Source organism: Halyomorpha halys, unplaced genomic scaffold (assembly GCF_000696795.3).
Source record: "Halyomorpha halys isolate HHAL.00 unplaced genomic scaffold, Hhal_1.1 Scaffold398.1, whole genome shotgun sequence".
Taxonomy (NCBI): Eukaryota; Metazoa; Arthropoda; class Insecta; order Hemiptera; family Pentatomidae; genus Halyomorpha; species Halyomorpha halys.
Genome location: NW_027109697.1, coordinates 29,219 through 50,836, shown reverse-complemented (window position 1 = coordinate 50,836; position 21,618 = coordinate 29,219). Strand labels below are relative to the sequence as shown.

Below are 21,618 nucleotides of genomic sequence, written 5' to 3'. Positions count from 1 at the left end.
TGTTTTCTTCCATATTCAAATATATCTGGAGTAACTTGATAATTAATTCAAATCATAAATGGCAATTTTATTTTGTCATTTTATGTATTTAATATATAGAAGTAATAAACACTTTTAGTCAGAGATAGTTATGTAAATGTTTCCATAGTCACCTTTTACTAAAATAATGTTCACATAAAAACCATAATAAAAAAAAAAATGTGAATAATAAATAATAGAAAAAGAACATGGCAGTAAATATTATTTTTTTCAATAATATAACAAATTCATTGCACTAGAAATAAGTCTCTGTTCTGCCAACTTTTAAATTTATTAGGAAAAATTATTTTAATATTAAGTACAAAATTATATTTTAACTTCGGACAAAACAAGAATCAATAATTTTAATGGCATATAGAAAGCATAATTTTTCAGTATTTGAAAAAAAATATCTTTACAGAATAAAGAAAAAAAAATCTAGAATTAGGTAAGGAATCTGAAACTATTGTTTGTATATTGTTATTTAAAATTATTTCTAGGTAAAATATTGAGTTTATTCATAAATTATGTAAATCATTTTAAAAAATAGTAAGAATGGAAAAAGCCTGATTAATAAATACAAAAACATGCAAATTCACCTACAAAGAAAAAATCATACCCATAAAACAAATTATACAAAGAGATTCTAAACTATCAAAGAAGCAGATATTAACTACAAAGCGAACACAAACATGCTAGACTAAGCTACTGGTAGCTTACTGGCATATTCTACTATGCTGATCCTCTTCAACTCGACAACAGATATGAGAGGCGCAAGAGTTCCAGGACCTACAGGTTTGATGAGAAGGCGAGCGCTGACCTTCTTCAGCAACCAACGCCACTTGAGTTGAGTTTTGCCATCCAAATTCAAGTTTAAAAATACTTCTGGCTGTAACAAATAAAATTATTAATTTATATCATTAAATATTATTTCATAAACAATAAATTCATTCAATATTCAGATTGAAAGTTGTCATTAGATTTAATAAACCTGTATAGATGACTGTATTAATTTAGATGGTTCTGACTCCAATTCAAGATGTTAGGTTCTCAATACCAGAAGGTCTTGACAGTGTCGAGTAACCTGTTCATACAGGTAGCTGATTAGGAGATGAATTAACAGGATGTTTTACGGGAACTAGACATAAATCCTCAAAGGGTGGAAACTTCACTCCATAGGGAACCAGCCTATAGCCTTGAAGCGGATGAAAAGTTCTTCAGGAACTAGTTGTAGGTTCTTGTAGGAAAGAAACTTTACTCTGCAGAGAACTAGCCTGCAGTCTCAAGGGAAATTGTAAGTCTTATGGGAACTAGCCAAAGGTACTCGAAAGGCATAGTTGATGTATGTAGGAGGAGAGACCCTGAGAAGGCAGAGTGATATAGAAGTCAACAAACATTTCCAAAAATAGCACTATTTATTTATTTGCTTAATTTTTAGGTGCCGTATACAACTACAGGGTTAAAGGCACTGTATTCTGGATTTGGTGGTTACATTTCTTGGTACCGGTTGTTCTCCTTTCGGAACTAAAACAAATCATTCCAATTTTCTGGCACTAAGGCTTGACGTTGTCCCCAGAGGCCAAAAGACGTTCTCGATGATTCCAGCTGCGAACAGTGTTCCAGGATATGCTCCATCGTCAGGGTACATTTACAACTATAACATGTCGGTGAAGGATTTCTTTCAAGAAGGTGCTTGTGTGTTAAACTTGTATGTCCGATCCTGAATCGGGGTATGATACATTGTTCATGACGATTTTCAATCAGGCACTGGAAATAGGGAGCATGCTTCTTTGGCAGCTGTGTCAGCCAGTTCATTTCCCGTTATACCTGCTTGACTGGGGACCCACAGGAAATTTACTTTTTTGATTAAAGTTATGATGGTAAAAACAATGGGGTTGTGCGAAATTTTGAATAGCCTTGAGGCTTGAGTACGAATCACTATAGATCACAATGGATAATGACAAATAGATTGCATATAACTTGGAGGAAAACAGTGAGAATGTGGAGGGAAGACTGTAGCGGATGGTCTCCGCAAGTATAACTACTGAACAACCAACATGATTAAAGTATTTTGACCCATCAGTGTAGATACATGTACAGCCCTTGTAACTAGAAAGAAGACTTAAAAAATAGCACTAGAAATAGAACTGATCTATCATTCTCACTACCTCTTAAGGAGTGGAATTTCCTGAGGAGGAAATCAGCACTTTGAACAATCAAGTTGCACTAAGTCAACAATCTGGGCTATTACATACCATTGAGAGATGTTAAGTGTAAGATGTTTGCTTTTAGTGTATCAGAGGATTCTATTGTAATATTTATTGCTTCTAATTATATATTTATACATGTTACGATATATTATATTGTTGTTACATGTTTGACATTAAAATATATACAAGAACTAGTACAAGTATTAAAATACTGTCATCAGGCAGTAGTAGTTCACGTGTTAACTGGTAGGTTGCATCATGCGGGCAGTTTTAGCGGCTATAGTAATTACAGTATAGACCAGCAGATAGCGGTGTCGCTACAAACCTGTAAAACATTTGTACAGATGTAGAGTCACTTTAAATTAAGGCTTTACAGCTTTGAAACAATCAGAAGCTTCTAGTATCTTTACTCTATTATTAACGATGCCCTGAATGAGAAAGAGGTGGGGCATATTATCAGAATTAATTGTAACTAGTTTTTATTGTTGGTAAGAATGATTTGGACTGTATTTATAAGGGGATTTTAAAGTGTTCATAGTGAAAAGGAAAGAAAACCCCTATTCTTGATTAATTAAACCAAATAATCTGATTATATGAGGTTTAACCCAAAAAAGGATATACAATATGGTTAAGTATTGTTGATAAATTAAATTTTGCTGTTTATTGGACTGGTATAATATATTATATATTATATATATTTAAATGTAAACAAATTTACTCGGCTGATGATTAATTGCAGACTATTGAAGGTTTTTATGAAGCTGGTTCTTCTGTTTCTACAGGCAGATGAAAGGATAGAATGAGACAAGATCTTTACAAACTGAGGATATGTTAACCATGCAAGGTACAGAGAAATGGTTGGCAACTGTAGGCTTAGTGTAGCTATGTGCTTGTTCAAACTAACTCAAACCTACATAAGGTTAGCAATGCTATATCCTATCCTAAACAGAAATTCCAAACTAAAACTAGAAACAACAGTTCTTATATTTAAAACAATTCTCAGATTACTGCTGATGTACGGCTGTGAAGTTTGGGGAGTGGCATCCTTTACGAAAATGAAAAAATTATAATCATTTCAAAACAAAGTCCTAAGAATCGCAGTTAATGCTCCTTGATTCATAAGAAATAGCCAATTGCATCGGAAATTACAAGTGGAGTCAATAGAGGATTACATCAAAAAACGGTTCACAAAGTTCCACTCCCAGTTGCCGACAGTTAAAGGAGCAGTGACCTATAACCTGGGAAACCCAACCTCAACCCGAAGACTGAAGTCCAGGCTGCTGCAGGATATTCTGTTGTGAATTCTAAATTTATTAATTCATTATTCACACTACCTCTGTTTTACTTATTGTTATTATTATTTATTTTTCTCTTCTCTCGTCCCTTTTTCAAATTAACTTGTTCTTTTACCATTAGAAGGCAATTATTTGTTTTGTTAAGTCTACAAATATCATTATTTTTTGTTATGAATTTTACTTTTCTCTTTTATTAAGAAGCATTATTCTTATCTACTTATTTTATCTTTTTTTATTTTAATTATAACATTGTATATAGTTAGGGGTGTCTATATGAGACTCTATCCCCCCCATTATCAACTGTTAAAAAAAATATATGTGATGTAACGGTTATATCAACCATGTAAGGCCCACCAGGCCGATCTGGTATAAAATAAATAATTTTTTTAAAAATGTGCCTGTTATGTTCATAGAAGATGGAGAATAAATAAGAGTTCTGCAGAACAAGTCATAATGTGTAATTAAGTGTCACTTGTGATTGTGAAAAACTTTGGTATACCCTAAATCATACTTTATATGCTATTTTGATTAACAGCTTAAAAAGGATTAGGTATATCTACATAGTAGTAGATAAAATCTAGCTTTAATTATAATCATACCAGTAAACCAATAGAATTTAACGTTTTTGGAATATCAAGTAATTGGTTTGGAATAGACTAACTGCTGAATAAGCGAATATGTTATATTAACACGTACTGCTAACTTACCTTTACAGTGATAACTTGTTCCGCTGTATTTCCAGTCAGTCGGCAGTTACTGAGCCTTCCAGTGTGGTCGAAGAGGTTTATCCGCAGATCATAGGCTGCTGTTGGCTGTCCCTCGCTGCAGTCAGATCTGGGGCAGATGCTGCCTTCTGATGGGCAACTACAAATGGAACTGCAGAAGAATCCTTTTATTAAAATATTATAACAACAAAACTAATCAGAAAAATTGAAATATGAAAATAATTTTAACCTGTCCACCCTGTGGTATATTTAAGTAAAATTATGCAAAAGAAGTTTTCTTGTTCACTGTATTACTTATGTGGGCGTCTTCAAATTTGAAGTGTTGTAATTTTGATTACAATTTTAGCTTATTTACGATATTTTACCTTGGAAAATATGGCCAGATACATGCTAATACAGTGGACAAATAAAAATCAGCTAAACCAGCTTTATGAGAGTTTAGTTCTAACATATAGAAATAAAAATCACTGAGATAAATTTCTATAAATTATGTGAAAGTGGCTCTATTTTAAATTTCTGTGGTAAGATGTAACTGTGGTTGGAATCAGAGGGGAAATATTAGCTGTCAATCATTGTTATTTTGGATCCCGGAAGCACTGCTCCAGTAATTTGGTGATTAGGTCGAACCATAGTTATCATTTGTAATATGCTGATTCGGCCTGTACTATGTTATGGCTCAGAGACATGGAGTTCATGCAGAGCTGAGGACCAATATCTCATACTTTAACAAAATGTGTTTCGCTTAATTTATAGTACTGTTTATAAAAACAGTGAATGGAGGCAAACAAGCTATTGGAAACCGTACAATTTGTATTATGAACAGGACATATTCCATTTCTCAAGTTTATGGCATGATATCTTGCCAGAAAGGCTGATGATTTTCATCATTAAATGATCCTGGCCGAGTCTTTTTTTTTTTGTTCATTGCAGATTATTATTGGTTATGTCTAAATGTCTAAAACTAGATAGATGTGTGGCAGTTGCTGTTGGAGAAAGTCAGGTCCCTTCATGGGTTGTTGTACTAAAAAGTATATCTGTACTCCCTAAAATACACTGTATCAAGTTTTCCTAACTTTAATGAAGAGAAGTTTGAATAAATATTTCTCTCTGAATAGAAGTATAAAAATATTTCTTTAAAAAAAATTGTACTTCTTTAGATAAAGCGAAAACGATATACATAGGAGGAACAGGGTACTGTAAAATGATAAATTGATAAACTGTTTGAGGAAGATCACACAAAACTGTTCATTATAATTAATTATTTGAAGAGGACATCAAACTCCTGCCCTCTATTGACAATTCAATGAACTAGTTGGAAAATAGGACCCTAGTGTCTGAACAAAGACCATTGTGGACAACAACACTCTCAGCTCAGATCAGCAGCATTTGTATGCTTATGTTTAATCAATTCAATATGAATGAGTAATTCTATTCCGCACCCAGGCAGAGATGAGAGAAAAGAGAACGTGAAGGAAGAACAAGCTTCATAGAAAACTTCAATAGTCACTTGCCAGTCATCAGCCAAGTAAAATTGTATCATTATATGTATCATCCTAGTAAAATCAATAATCAAAATTTAATTTATTTAAATACTTATCCAAATTTTATCCCCCTTTTTAGGCAATCCTCATAGGATCAGTCAATTTATGTATCAATTAATCAAGAATAGAGATTTTCTTTTCCTTTTTACCATAAACAATTTATTTCAAATCACCTTACGAATGCAGTCCACATCAGTCATACCAGTAATAACGACTAGTTATAATTAATTATGATAATATCCCCCTATATTATATATCACAATGAACCCAGAGAATATCTAAATTAGACATAAATGCTAAATGGTGTAAATATAAAATTATAACTAGCTCTTTACCATCTACTAACAACAACAGATTTAAAGCCATCAAGATCAAAAGCTTGAATAACTGCGAAGACCAGAGCGGTGAAACTATCAGAGCTCTCTCCAGACCAAGCTTGTCGGATCACAGAGGCGCAGGACATCACATTCACGATTGTTTCAGCTTTTAAGTAAAATAAAATAGATTTAAATAATTTTTTAATTGTAAGCGTTAGTTGAAAAAATAAAGGTGGTTTTAATTTTATATTTAAAAGTACTTAGGTAATAAAGGTGTAAAACCTCATATTTATATTTATGAAGGTGATTGTCAGAGGTGTGGTCAAAAAGTAATAAAAATAGTTATCAACTATTTATTTGCAGAGTATCATCAAGACAACTAAACATATGCTAACAATATAAGATAATAAGTTGACAATAAAGTAAACTAAGGTGGAGTATTAGTATTATGTAAATATAAGTAAAAAATTATACAAAAAGAATTTTAAAAAAGATGTACAACAATAAGTAAATATAAAAAGAAATAACATCGACTGTTAGATTTAAAATGAACAAGAGACGTAATAACACATAAAAATAGATTGAGAGGAATAAAAAAACAAAAATTGTACACAATAAGAGACAAAAAACTAAGGAAATAACATGAGAATAAATAAAAGTCAAGAAAGAATAAATAAAAAATAAAAATATAATAATAATAAATAAATATAGAACAAATTAGAACCATCTGATTTTTATTAGAATTTTTCAACCCCATCTTAGTTCACTTTATTGTCATCTTATTATCTCACATTGTCAACATTAGTTGTTTTGTATCTTTTTTAGCCATGATGAGGCCCTGTAAAGTTGGGCGAAATGTAGGCCAGTAAATAGTTGATAACTATATTTTTTTCCTTCTTTACCACACCTCTGATCATTTCCTTCAAATTTCAATAATAATATGTTTTTAAATAATTTTTATAATTTTTTTTTTTTTAATTTATATGAAAAGAATTGTTAATTTTGATTAGTTGAGTTATGTTTACTATTGATAAATTAGTTATTTCAATCAAATACTTGAATAGAACTTCAATCGAATATAACACTTACGTTCTATTATTGTGTTGGCTATATTATCTACAAGTTGTGGCGTCTGTATTGGAACAGTGAGAGCAAATGATGCCAGGATAGCAGCCTCTCTAGTCGAAGGGTTCTCAGTAACTACAGATCGGCTCGTAATTGTGGCGACCATCGCCTTACGAAACTCTGACCATTCCACTCTTACATCAGACAGGAATAGAACTAAATGAAAATAAACAATCATATCAATTTATCAATAACAATTCAGGTCGGATGTGAAAGTATATCACTTTATTAATTTCCAGATAACTTATTTCCCTCCTCCTTATTAAAGACACCTAATATTGGTGAAGAAACATTAACAGAACTTGAAGCTGTTTCATGCAAGGAATCTTCTTCCTAATCTAATTATTCACAAATAAACTTTGATTTTCCATTAAAAAATTATTACAAAAAAGTATTTAGATAATTAATGAAACAAAAATAATCACTAATAAAAAAGTAAATAAAAGAGAAATATAAAAATACAGTACACACTAAAAGGTGGGAAAAAAGTGACCTTTAACCTTTATTTAATTTTAATTTTTTATTTTTATATTTATATTTATATCTATTGTTATTCTTATTTCCCATCTTTTAGCGCATACTGCATTTTTATGTTTCTCTTTTAACCTTAATATATAGCTAAAAACGGTTTAAAATATTAGAAAGTTTATATAAAAATGAAAAAATTAAACAGAAATAAGAAAGAAAGTAGATAAAAGAGAAATATAAAAATACAGTACACACTAAAACATGGGAAAAAAGTGACCTTTGAACTTCATTTTATTTTAGTTTTTATATTTATATTTATTTTTATTGTTATTCTTATTTCACATCTTTTAGTGCATACTGCATTTTTATATTTCTCTTTTAACCTTAAGATATAACTAAAAATGGTTTAAAATATTAGAAAGCTTATATAAATGAGAAATAAGCCCATCTTTTATACTGCATTTTTATATTTCTCTTTTATCTACTTTCTTTCTTATTTCTGTTTAATTTTTTTTTTTTATAAAAGCTTTCTAATTTTAAATCATTTTTAGCTATATCTTAGGTTACTTTTATTTCATGTTATCTGTTCTGTTACTTTGTTATATTATTTTAGTTTTATCTTTTTTAGCCCTGATGAAGCCCTACAAATTAGGGCGAAATATTGGTTCACAACAAATAGTTTATTTACTATTTGACTTATTTTGACTCCACCTGGACCATCTTTGTTTTATAAAATTAATATTATTTGAATGTATTTTGCGTTGAGGTTTAGTGGAATATAGAGCTAGGGAACAAAAGATACAACTGCACGAAAATCTGATCTCTATTAATAATCATCACATTTACGGTTACATAAATTGTGTTATAAAAAATACCATACCAGTATCCTTTGGCTTCCAACCGGAACCTCTTTGAATGATATCTTCTTCCCAAGTTTGTACCATGAAATCAGAGCTGGTCTTATCCATGACAACTATTTCAAGGATAGAAATGTCCTTACCAGTTCTACTCTTCATATCTCTTCTATTCCCAATCTTTAAATTACATATTGAAAATAATTTACACATCTCTCATGAATAAGTGATACAATAAAAGAACATCCTAAGATTCTTTAAGGACTTACCCTCTGTACGGCAACTAAAATGTTCACATATTGGCCGTTAAAAAGTTTTCCATTTGCTTTAATATCGGCGAGATTCAAGAAGTTGCCTGGTGGTTTTGTTGGTAGATGAAGGATTTTTATGTAGTCCAAACAATCTTCAAGGTCATGAGGACTGATTTCTGACTGTAGTTCATTAAATACGAGTTCCATACAACTGAGAAGAAATTATTTAAAACAAATATCATCTTTAACATTTTACTGAGTTTAATGTTAAAATCATTACATTATCTTAATATTTATTAAAAGAGGAGTTTGATATCAAAAGTAGATACATCCACTTCTGAAAAAGAAAGTTTTTTTTTAGATTAAAATTCTACATGAAGAAGGTATTCAGTTTATTTCAAAATTTAGGGTGTGGTGGCACGGTAAGGCAATGTCTTACTAACTCCAAGGACCCAGGTTCGAATCCAGCTGTGGCAAATGATTATTTATTGTGTTCCTGTCCTTAGTCAACTGGGTAGGTTCTGGAGCTCTCCTGGGGTCCACCTAGCATCATAAAGTGGGTATCCTTAACTGGGGTAAAATATGAATGAATGAATGAAAAAATAACTTTATTCTGGGACATATGTCCCCTAAGAATAATTACATGGTTCATATAGTGAGATTTTTATCTGGCAAGCGTTTACAAATTTTCAGATAGTAGAATGAAACTACATTGGTATATTGGCTTTACTACTGTTTATAATGTTAATCAATACCTGCCTATTTATTTGATTACAAAGATGTGGAGGTTTGGTTATTCAATAAATGAAGGAATAGGTGTTGTTTAAAGGAGAGAATGGATGAGGACTGGCGAATGGAGATGGGAAGAGAATTCCAGAGGGATGTTGCACATATGACGAAGGATTTGCTAAAGAAGGAGGTTCTATAGGAGGGCATATATAAATCATTCGGATGGGATCTGGTGTTTAATGAGTGGATGGATGAACGAAGAGTGAGGAGATCTAGGATATAGGTAGGTTTTTTTATGTTAAGAACTTGGAATAGAAAAACACCAAGGAGGGAACCAAAAGATAAATCTTACAAAACAATGCATGAGTCTCCTCAGTCTCAACTCTAGTCCTGCAGATAGCCCTCCGTACACCAAGGATCCGTAGTCGAAGTGGGGGAAGACGAGAGAGGATACTAGGAGCTGACGAGTGTTCTGAGGAATGGAATTACGGAATTTTAGGAATTGTTTGAGTACAGTTATGGATTTGCGTGTGATTTGGGAAATATGGTTATTTCAGGAGAGGTGTTGATCAAAGGTGACACCAAGGTTTTTTATTGTAGGATAGAAGTGAATTGGTTGGTTGTTAGGGAAAAGTAGAGGACAGTAAAGGAGGGTATGAAGGAGGCACTTGGTAGTTAATCATGATTTTGAAAACCTACATGCATAATCGTCCTAAAAAGACCATTAAGGCTAATCAACTATTTATGGATATTGATGCAAAAATAAATTAATAAAGAAAAAATGCACGATATAACAAAAATGAAAAAAGGTGTGCAAAATTATCAATGATAAAAGCTTAATTGTTAAGAAAATAAATTTTTGCTATTTTTCATGACGATTAATAAATTTAAATGTAAAAAAAAATTAAATACAATAATAAACAACACTTTGCAGCTATTTTTAGGATTGGCATCTGAAGATTGACTGATACTGTGAAATGTCGGAAGGAATATTAAATTAATGTAAAACTAATAAAAAATGAAACGATGATTTACAAACAAAATTGTAAATTGATATAAAGATAGGTGCTATTAAACATAAATATTATTAGATATTTTCAATATCTATATAGAATCTTTAAATATGTTTATATGTTCACTTTTACATATTATTCTAAAGGGACTAGTCCTAGAATGAATAAAGAATATTATTATTAATAAGGCTACTAAATAACTCAGAAACAAAAAAAAATTAACTTATCTACATGAGATGTTCTCCTAGTAAATTTTAATGTATTTCCAAAAGTAGATATATTGACTTTTGATAGAAAAATCCTAAATTATTTGTATTGATAAATAAGAACAAAAAAATACTTGAAGCATAAATACCTGGTCACGGGAGGTTGAAAGATGTCTGTCCTGTCTTCTGGCTTTCTCATAATGACTTTAGTATTTATCAAGTCAACTTGAAACCAATATAATGAAACTAAATACGACTACAAGAAATAATATTGAAAATTTTCAAAAATATCCTTAACTCCTATATTCGCTATCAAGCATGATGATAGGCATTTCATAAACATTAAAAATTATATAAAAGGAAAATAGTCCAGATGCAGTCAAAATAACTCAAGCAGTAAATAATCTATTTATTGTAAGCCAAAGTTTCGTCCTGCATTTCAAGGCTTCATCAGGGCTAAAAAAAGATACAAACAACTAAAATAAAGTAACAGAGTAAGAGAATAAAATAACATGAAATAAAAGTAAAATATGTTGTGGTTAAAAATATGTAAAAATTTATTAAGTAAATTTAATTTGGTCATTTTTATATACATTTTCACCTATTTTACATAATTTTTAACCATATTTTTATCATTTTCATGTTATATTATTCTGTTACTTAATGTTAGTTGTTTCTATCTTTATTAGCCCTGATGAAGCCCTGCAACATGGGACAAAACGTTGGCTACTATTCGAGTTATTCTGACCACTTCCAGATTATCTTCCTTTCAGTAATTGCACACGGTCAATCAATGATCTTCCAATAAAAATTATCTGTTTTTTCTATCTCAGGAATCAACTAGCCTTCTTCAATCCTTTATTTTATTAGTTTCGCATCAATAAACTAACCCTACCAATGTTTCGGATGGTATGCCCTTCTTTAGAAGCCAATTCTAAAAATAATTACAAAGTTTTTGTTACATTTAAAGTTTTGAAAACAGTTTACAATTGGTTAGTTTTTAAAAATATATGACAAAATTTCTATGGGAAATTGTACAAACAATAGAAGGTATTGAAGGTGTGCAAATTAACCATAATAAAGAAATCAAAAATAAAGAAAAGAAAAAGTGGCCATTTTTAAAAGATTTAAAGGTTACAAAAACTTTTAAACTATTTTCAGGATTTGCTCCTGAAGATGGATGTTACAAAACTTCGACAGGGTTAATTTATTAATGTGAAATTAATAAAATAAAGAACTGAAGTAAGAGGGCTAATTGGTTCCCAAGATATAAAACAGCAGAAAACTACATAATTGTCTTCCATTAACAAAGCACAAAATGTATTAAAAATTATAATTATAAAAGATAATTTTCATAAATATTACTAATTAAGGTTGTTTGTGTAAAAATTTAATTTAATAACAGATATAAATTTTAGTGCATTTTATAATTAAACACTTCAGAAAAGAATATTATTCAGATAAAGAGATTATAAAGTATTTTGATTAATTAGGTTTAGTGAATAATAATTGATTGCCTGAAAAAGTTTTAAACAGTAAATATTTCTTTAATATATAAATTAATTTGTTTTATATAAGTATATATAGTTGACTGTAAAAATTTAAATATAAGTAGATGGTCAGGGTTGCGGTCAAAAAAAGAACAAATAGTTTAAACTATTTTAATGTCCGATGTTTCGTCCCACTTTGCAGGGTTTCATCAGGGCTAAAAAGATACAAAGAAAAGAAAGCTGAGAATATTACAATTCTTATAGTTTTAAACTATTTGTTCTTTTTTGGATCGCAACCCTGACCATCTACTTATATTTAAATTAATTTGTTGTTTGAGACTATAAATTAACCAGTCTCAAACAATACTTGTAACATTAATAAACAATAATAATAATATTATAAATGATCATAATCTTATTAGTCTCAAACTTTTAATAACTTCATGATATAAAATCAATATTTCGGTCAACCAGCCCATTATCAAGGGTAATATATTGATATAAAACTTCAGTTCAAATTTTTTTAACATCAGTTATAAAATCTTTATTAATTCTTAATAACATACTTCTCTTATAGTCACTTGGTTAAACAAGTCACTTAATTAAATAAGATTTGGACAAAATAGCAAGCAACTATTTTAGGAAGTGTATATGAGGGAGTGAATTTTAAAATTGAAGTATGTTATTTAGAATTAATAATGATTTTATAAGTAATGTTAAAAATATTTTAATTAAAGGTTCTGATGGGCCGAAACATAAGTGATATGAAATAAATTAATAACAAGATTGAGATTAAATAGTTCTACTTTGTTATGATTGGTAAATATTTCTGATTACTTCCCATTCCGAATAGAAAAAAAATTGTATTTCTCTTTTTATGCCTCTAGTATCATTATTTTGATTACCAACGTTTGATAGAATTTGATTTGCAATATTGGACTAATATGTTAAATATTGCAAGATTCATTAAGAAATAAAAATAATTTGTCAATAAATTGTTGATTTTTTATTCATATGCAATTACAATCTGGCTCCTGAAAGAACTATAAAGCCTAGAAAATAACTGTAATTTTATTTTAGATAATATTTTGAGAGGCATTGAAAATTTGGAATAAATTTCAGTTAATTAAAATGGAATATAGGGGGCTTACCAACATCACCAACCCTGTAACAGGCATTAAAATTGTCTACGAATATTTTACTCCCCCACACAGTAACATTGATATAATCTGCAGGAGAATCTCTCAAGGTGAAACCCATCACTCCACGATCTGACCCATCTAAAATAATAAAATTACCATGAAAATTACAATATTTCACTTTTCTATAAGTATATAGAATTGTATTTTCTTGATTAAACAGAAATTATGATATATAAAATTGTAAACATTTCTGAAAAATGTACCCTTTTTACTCTTAAAGCTTTTTGGTGGCCTTTTGGCTATAATAACACCAACTACTAAAAAATCAGCAGAGCTTGGAGTTAAATAGTTGAGTGTTACACGTTTAATTCCTGCATGTGACATTATGCAATTTATTTTAGCTAAAAGTAAAGAATAATATATAAAAAAAAGAATTATAATATAGTTTCAATATCTTCTAAAGACAGAAGTGCAACCATTAAATTTCCCCCGCATCATGCCTCTTGATATTATAAAAGATCATTCATAATTTTTTATTAAAATTTAAATTTGAAAAACCAAATTACAATTGAAAATTTTGTAAAATTATATTATTCTATTTTTTTAATTGATGATAATAATAATTATTTATTATGATTGATATGTATTATTGAATGTAGCGCACCCGGTCAACGCTTGTTATCGAGTATCATAACCTGCTCTTGGTTGTTGCAAGTTTTCAAAACTGTTAAGCTTGTGATAGTAGATGGATTTTCGATTGCGTATTTTGTAGAATATGGGTGTCCTGTTGCGTTTTCGTTTGATCTCTTAGCAGACATTATTAGTTATTTCTCAGTGTTATAAAAAATATATTTGAATACTTGTGTGGATAGTGTTATTATTTACAAACAATGGGGAGGCGTTCGATTAACACCACTAAAAGTGGGAAATATATGAATCCCACCGATCAAGCAAGTAAGGAAAACTTTTAATATTGTTTCATATACCTCAATTTAATTTAAAATATAATCCTATCAAGACTTCAGTGATAAAAGTATTCATGATAACTGCTACAAATTTGAATTGTATATGGTTGTTTCTTCTACCTCTTTGAGGTTCCATCTTTTGTATATTTGCTAACTGAGTTTGTCCAAATAAAGATCCATCTGTATTTGAGAATTTTTATAAATAAAATCCCATTCATGTGAAATTCCCAGGATGTTTATGATAAGTCAAAAATTTGAATTATATACAGCTAAGTTGTAAATCATATATATATATATATATATATACTGACATTTTTTGAAATAGAAGCCTATCCATCAGACTTTAGTATTAAAACAACTGAGTATGAAAGATATGATTGGGGGTACAATCAAAAAGGAACAAAAAATATTTTTCAATTATTTATTTAATGAAATTTCGCCCCACTTTGTAAGGCTTCAACAAGGCTAAAAAAGATTCAATACAACTAATTATATGTTGACAATGTATTTAGGTGTTTTGTATCTTTTTTCTTAAATCTATATATGAAAAATCTATCTTATTTTTTCAGCCCTGCATTCTGGAGCAAAATGTCGGCAAATACATAAGTGAATACTATTTTTTGTTCCTTTTTCCATCCCTAACCACCCCTGCCTATCTCCTTCATATTCAGTTATGGTCAATCATTTTTATATACAATAACTGAATATTTAGTTACTTCTTGGACTTGCTATTGCAAGAAATTAGTATTTTTTAAAAACTATACAGGCCCTGTAGAAATATCGGCTTTTATTTATTTAATAATCAATTTTTATATTTATCAGACCTTGGTATATATTATGGTAGTATTTAAGTTGTGCCATTTACTGATATCGGTTTGACTTGGTTGCATTCATCATTGTTAGGTTTGAACACTAGTATTTACCTTTTTTTTTTAAATTTTTACTGATAGTTTTAATTTATCTGACGAAACAACTAAAAATTCTGAGATTACAAAAAATTATTTTTAGTTTTATTTTATCTTTGATTTTATTAATGGTTCATTTTACTCCATAGTAGTCTAAGATGCCTAGTTAGTCCAAGTTAGTTAAGAGCCTAGTTGGTCCAAGATGATGAGTAGTTTGACTCCTAGAGGGATCCCAAAATTAATTTCAATTAGTTATAATATAACTTTTATTTCATTTTTAAAATTGCAAGTGATTACTTAATTTATGATTTTCTCATTATTCAGGGAAAGAGGCACGTAAGAAAGAGTTAAAAAAGAACAAAAGACAAAGACAGCTTGTTAGAGCCGCAGTGCTGAAGGGGAAAGATCCTTTTCAACTAATTGCCGAAATGGAAAAAATTGATAATATGGGTAAATATCGTTATTTTTTTATTTTCAAATGACTTGCCTAATTAATGGTATGGTATTGTGTAATCCTTGTGATTTCAGAATACAATGTCCTTCAGCCATCACCTTTAAATGAGAAAGTTTTGAAAGATAAGAGGAGGAAACTTAGGGAAACGCTGGATCGTGTACTGAAGATGTATGTAAGTAGTTGTTATAGGCTGTTATGATTAAAATTTTTCTTTATGAGGAGAAGATAATTAGGGGCGTGGTCAGTGAAGAACACAAATAAGTAAAAACGTATTTATAAGTATCAATGTTTCAACCAGAATTTCAAGTCTTCATCAGGACCAAGAACAAAAGACATAATGAATAAAAGGAATTACAGTATAATTTAGGAAATTGAAAACAACTAACATTATGGGTACATGAATAGTTGTAAGTATTATAAGAAGATAAAGGCTGTATGAGAAAAGTAATAATAAAATTAAGTAAGAGGAAAGAACAAAAAATAAAATACATATAAAAATCTTGTTATGAAATATATGTGAAAATTTTAGTTATTTAAAGTAAAGTGATGAGAAAAGTAGGGAATAAATGTATATGTAGTTAAGTAAATATGTAAGTAAAATAACAGGATTAAAGAAATAAAATATTAAGTTATAGAATCCAAGAGGAATACAGAAATATAAATAGTTAAATTTTTTTTTTTTTACGGAACAGCCTTTCAAGACCACACGAATATCATTACTTTTCCTTCTCACTTTTTCTCTTCTTCTCTCCCAATATCTTTTCATCATTTCTGCGTGCCTTTGCTTTCTCTCTTCCGACCACGCAGTACCCTTCCGTTTTTCTTTATTAGCGAAATAATAAATTTTAATAATAAAATTATTTATTTATTTTAATTTTTTTCTGTACTGTTCTCTATCCAGGCAGTCCTTGTCTGTTATTTTCAATTTCTTTGTTTCCTCTCTCATTTGCTTCACATATCCTCCTACGCTCTTATATTCACAGATTCCGTCAAAGAGTTTCTTGGTTAGTCTGTTTTGGTTCATTCTCATCATGTGTCCCTAGAATCTCAGTCTTCTGATTCTTATTTTGATTTTCAGGTCATTTATCTCCTTGTAGATTTCCTGGTTGGGTCTTAACCTGTAGTATTCCTGCGTTTTCTTGGGCCCATAGATTCTCCTCAGGATCCTTCTCTCTATTTTCAGTAATTTTTCCAGGCTAGGGAGACATATTGTCTCCATTCCGTATAAAATTATTGGTTTTATGACTGTGTTGTAATGTCTTATTTTTGTGTTAGGCGATAGGTTCTTCTTATTGTAAATATTGCCTGTTGCGAAGCTTAGCTTTTCCAACTTCATGATTTTCTCCTTTATGCTCTCTTTCTCCAAACTATTATTGTATACTATCTCTCCCAGATATTTAAATTTCTTTGTCACTCTTATCCGTCCTTATTTGGTCTCTATTACTTTTTTGCCATAGTTCGTTTCTGTCATCATAAATTCTTTCTTTTCCTCGGAGACTTGTAGGCCTGCTTTTTCCGCTATTTTTTTCAGGGTATTTATATTTTAATTTAATAATAATTATTTAAAATTAAAAATATGGAAAAAAAAGTTAGAAAGAATATATTTATAATTAATGAATTATGCTAGTAAAGTACTTGAATGAAAGAAATAAAATATAAAGTTATATAAGGCAAGAGGAGTAATTAGTAAATATTACAATAATAACATGTTGTGAACATAACTTAATGACTTGGGTAAGGAAGAAGTAATAAGAAAAGAGTAGAGAAGGAGAAAGGGTGTAAAAAGAAAGATGAGAAAAAAAAAGAAATAAAACGTATTGACTTGGTAAAGATCTTAAAGCCAAGTGTAGTTAGTGGCGCACGCCTGTGGCATACTTTTTACACACCATCTCCTTATTTACTCTATTTTTATTTCTGTATATTATTATTTGTTCTTTTCTCTTTTGTAATTTTACTATTAATTTTCTCTTTCAGCCTTTATCTTCTTTTAAAACTTACGACTATACACGTCTTTGTCAACTCTATGTATATATTTATAATGTTAGTTGTTTTCATATTTTTTAATTCATTCTGTATATCTTTTTATTCAATGGTTGTTATCTTGTATTTTGTTCTTAGCCATGATGAAGGCTATAAATTCTGGTCGAAACATTGGCACTAATAAATAAGTTTTTACTAATTGTGTCCTTCACTGACTGCACTCTCAATCATCTCCTCTTAAATATAAACCACGGTCAACTATCTACTCATCTAAATTTGTCTTTGTTTGATTCATCATATATTTATGGAGTATCGTTGGTCTTTAGATAAAGGAAGATCCAGACAAATGGGAAGAGTTAAAGAGAGCTGAAGCGGAATACGAGAAACGTCGTGTAACTATGGCAACATATTCAGAAGCGGTCAGGCATGCTCAACAGGTATAATAATTTAAATTGCGAATATTAATAATTTCCTGGATTGAAAACGAATAAAGTCCTCTCCTAACATTTATTGCTTTGCTTTTTAGTTTAATTTTCCCTAATTTTTATGTTATTTGTAGGTATCAGTAGATGATATTCCGCTTCCCATCCCTCAATTGAACCCCGAGAACATGGCTGCTTTGGGTCTCACCTCCCAGATTCCATTACCGGAGATGCCCATGGGACTTTTGCTTCCTCCTCCCCCTACCAGCATTCTTAGGAAGAGGTCTGCATACAGGTTAGTTGAGCAATTGATTATTTAGGGCATTGAAAACATAAATTAGTTACAGGATCCTCTGGAGTTCTAGGTTGAGTGATTGTAGACGGCTCTACTAATTATCCAAAAATTGACACTCAACAGGTTGGCCCTGAATTTGTGGCCAACTTGTACTAACCAAGCCAAATTACTGTCTGTTCACATGCCTTGCGCATATGCGAATTTACCATTGTTTGCCTCTATACCTTTAAACCTTTCAATAACTATAAATTGGAAATTATACTAAAACAAAATTTTCTAGGTATAAACCAAATCAAACTAAACATATATTGCTTTGAAAATATACAATAATAGTAAAAAACTATTTTGTATATATATATATTTTTTTTTTGTTACTAAAAATGTAAAACATAGGCATGTGTAATAGGCAGCAAAGAAAAATATTCTCTATAAAGGTGTATCTTGTAGCATTGTAATCATTGAATCATTTCATTAAATATATAATACAAAATTTATAAATAGTGTACCTTTCATTTTTGTTACAGCCCACCCAAAAACAAGGTACCTCCTGGAGTTCCGCCAGGCCCACCTCCTGAACTTTCTAGTGATGAGGATGATGATGGTAATGTTTCTTTTTATTCTGGAAATAGTTAGTTACTTCCGTAATATTTTAGGTTAGAATTTCAAAAATAAATCATTGCTGTATTAAATAAAATTGTTTTTGTAGTCCCACCTGGTGAGGAGAAACATCGGCCCAAAACAATCAGGTTTGCTGACAAAGGCTCGGATTCAGATGACGACAACCCAACCAAAAAATTACATGGAGTAAGTTTTATTTCGATTGTAATCTTTAAATAGAAAAAAAAAAATTGTTGATGAAATTTGGGGAATCAAGAATATTTATTATACAGTCACAATTCTTTCAATGATTGTATGAGTTGCATTATTCTATAATTCGAAATTTAAAATAATATAAAAATTTATTATTGATTTATACAGGTACTACATTGTAAATTAGTTTGACTATGAAAAATTAAGAGAGTTAGTGCTTATTGCGTTGTCTGGGAACATGTGCATTCCAAAAACAAGTCATAAATGAATAAATTAATAATGATGAGCAATTAATATTTAGAAAACAATTATTTATCATGAACTTAAAAGAAATTTAGAAAGATGCTCAGGGGTGCGGTCAAAAGAAAAAAAAAAATGGTTAAACAACTATTTATTTGCCAGCATTTCGTCCCACTTTGTAGAGCTTCATCAGGGCTAAAAAGATGCAAAAATAACTAAAAATATTTTAACATAGAATAATAAGATACAAAAAGGTAAACTAAGGTAGAATTAAAATCATATAAATATAAGTAAAAAGAAAATTATATTTTAAATGAACAAAAAGAAGAAATAAAAATATTATTAATATAAAATAAACAGTGGTAAAATATAAAAAAAAATAATGCAAACTATTAGGTCACAAATGAACAGGAAACGTAATAACACGCAGAAACAGTAAAGTAGATTTGAGAAAACAAAATTTAACGCACTAAAACTTGGAAAATAAAGAAGTAAGTTGAGATTGAATAAAGGTCGAGAAAGAATAAATATAAATTAAAATTAAAATTAATTTTATTTATTTTTTATTCTTTCTCGACCTGTATTTACTCTCAACTTATTTCTGTAGGGGTATTCATGATCTTTGGTTTAACATGTTAAAGCGTGTTAAATGGAAAAACTCATGTTAAATCGAAAAAAATTGCCTTCTTTTACCGTGGTAAAACGAAACAACATTTAACATGGCTGAGAGTCTGTTACTTGGAGAATGACGTCATACAATAAACCAGTTGAGATCGCCGCCATTTTTGTTGTTGTGACAGCTCAGTTCTTTCGTGTGTTTGTGGTATTCATATCCAGTTTGTGGTATTCTGTTATTAAACCAGAATGGATAATTTTAATGATACATTTGAGAAAAAAAAACAATGTAATTTCATTCCACTATCTGAAAATTTTTAAACGCTCGCCAGATTAAAATCTCACTATATGAACCATGTAATTATTCTTAGGGGACATATGTCCCAGAATAAAGTTATTTTTTCATTTCATTTCATAAGCTAAACTTTCACACAAATTCCACTTTTCACTCACTCTAGGCATGTTGTAATTAATTACTTAAATCAAAACTGAAGTAAACAATAACATGAGGGTCTGGAAGGAAGGTTATAAACATAAAGGCTTATAAAACAAGTTGCTGAGAAAATCCGCTAGGGGCTCTTATGCATTTAACGTTTAACATGACTTCAAATAGGGCTGCTCACAATCTTATAGTTATAACATTGAACATGGTAAAACATTTAACATTTAACACAACATCATGAATACCCCTTTTAATTTTCGTCATCAAGTGTGTTAAATTTTGTTTTCTCATTTTTCCTTTTCTATTTTTACGTCTGCTGTTCATTTGTAACCTAATAGTTTGTGTTATTTTTTTTTCTGTTATATTTTACCATTGTCTATTTTATATTAATACTACTTTCATTTCTTTTTTTTGTTCATTTAAAATATATTTTTCTTTTCACTTATATTTATATCATTTTAATACTACCTCTTAATTTACCTTTTTGTATTTTTTTAGCCCTGATGAAGCTCTATAAAGTGAGGCGAAATATCGACAAATAAACAGTTGTAACTATTTATTGTTTTCTTTTGACCGCTCCCCCCTAACCATGTTCTTTGTAATTTTAAATAATACAGTCAATCATTTATATATTTAAAAAAATCAACATCTTTTTTACCTAAAATTTACAAGATCATGAGAAATAGTTGACCATGGATGACTTATACGAGGAGAAGATAGTTGGGGGGTGTGGTCAAATTAAAACACAAATAAGTTGAAGTAACTTATTTAATCGTGCCAACGTTTCGGCTCGAAATTTGAATTTTTCAAGTTTTGATTGTATATTATGACCAATAGTATTTTTAGATTTTAGTCTTTTGTGCTGCAGTTTGAATTTTATCTGCTGCCTACATAAGCGGGTTATTTTTTCTAGTATTATTGTATAATAATGATTATTATATGCTCTTTTTGAGTAAATAGTATATTTTGATGTATAAAGGGTTTTTAATATGTTTTATTTTATGTATCATTTTAAGATTGTTAATTTGTTTTGTTTATCCAAAAAGCAAGATAACCAATTTTTATTGTCTATAATAACTTTGTGATTCAAAACAAAACCAAGATGG

At 29.7% G+C, this 21,618-nt stretch overlaps 2 protein-coding genes across 2 annotated transcripts in view; one reads left to right on the top strand and one right to left on the bottom strand.

Moving 5' to 3' along the window:
* Positions 1–519: 519 nt before the first annotated feature.
* Positions 520–13,843, bottom strand: hdm (hold'em). The gene is made up of 9 exons (XM_014422988.2): positions 13,648–13,843; positions 13,394–13,522; positions 10,902–10,977; positions 8,823–9,015; positions 8,580–8,733; positions 7,196–7,387; positions 6,125–6,272; positions 4,231–4,399; positions 520–907 (listed from the first exon to the last, which is right to left on the bottom strand). Exons 1-9 carry the CDS (start codon positions 13,766–13,768, stop codon positions 719–721), a joined length of 1,371 nt encoding a protein of 456 aa, XP_014278474.1. The 5' UTR covers positions 13,769–13,843; the 3' UTR covers positions 520–718.
* Positions 13,844–14,104: 261 nt separating this feature from the next.
* Positions 14,105–21,618, top strand: part of LOC106682236 (WW domain-binding protein 11) — an 11,861-nt gene continuing 4,347 nt past the window's right edge. Inside the window, exons 1-7 of the mRNA XM_014422983.3 lie at positions 14,105–14,338; positions 15,579–15,704; positions 15,783–15,880; positions 18,015–18,125; positions 18,248–18,405; positions 18,930–19,006; positions 19,112–19,209. Coding sequence (XP_014278469.1) covers positions 14,275–14,338; positions 15,579–15,704; positions 15,783–15,880; positions 18,015–18,125; positions 18,248–18,405; positions 18,930–19,006; positions 19,112–19,209 — 732 coding nt within the window. The 5' untranslated portion in view covers positions 14,105–14,274. The remainder of the gene's footprint in view (positions 14,339–15,578; positions 15,705–15,782; positions 15,881–18,014; positions 18,126–18,247; positions 18,406–18,929; positions 19,007–19,111; positions 19,210–21,618) is intronic.

Excerpts from the sequence above, each read along its gene's own strand:
- hdm (XM_014422988.2), bottom strand. The coding sequence starts at position 13,768 with ATGTCACATGCAGGAATTAAACGTGTAACACTCAACTATTTAACTCCA. Across the intron at positions 13,523-13,647 it reads AAGCTTTAAGAGTAAAAAGG|ATGGGTCAGATCGTGGAGTG; the intron begins GTACATTTTTCA and ends TTATTATTTTAG. Across the intron at positions 6,273-7,195 it reads AGCCAACACAATAATAGAAC|CTGAAACAATCGTGAATGTG; the intron begins GTAAGTGTTATA and ends TTTACTTAAAAG.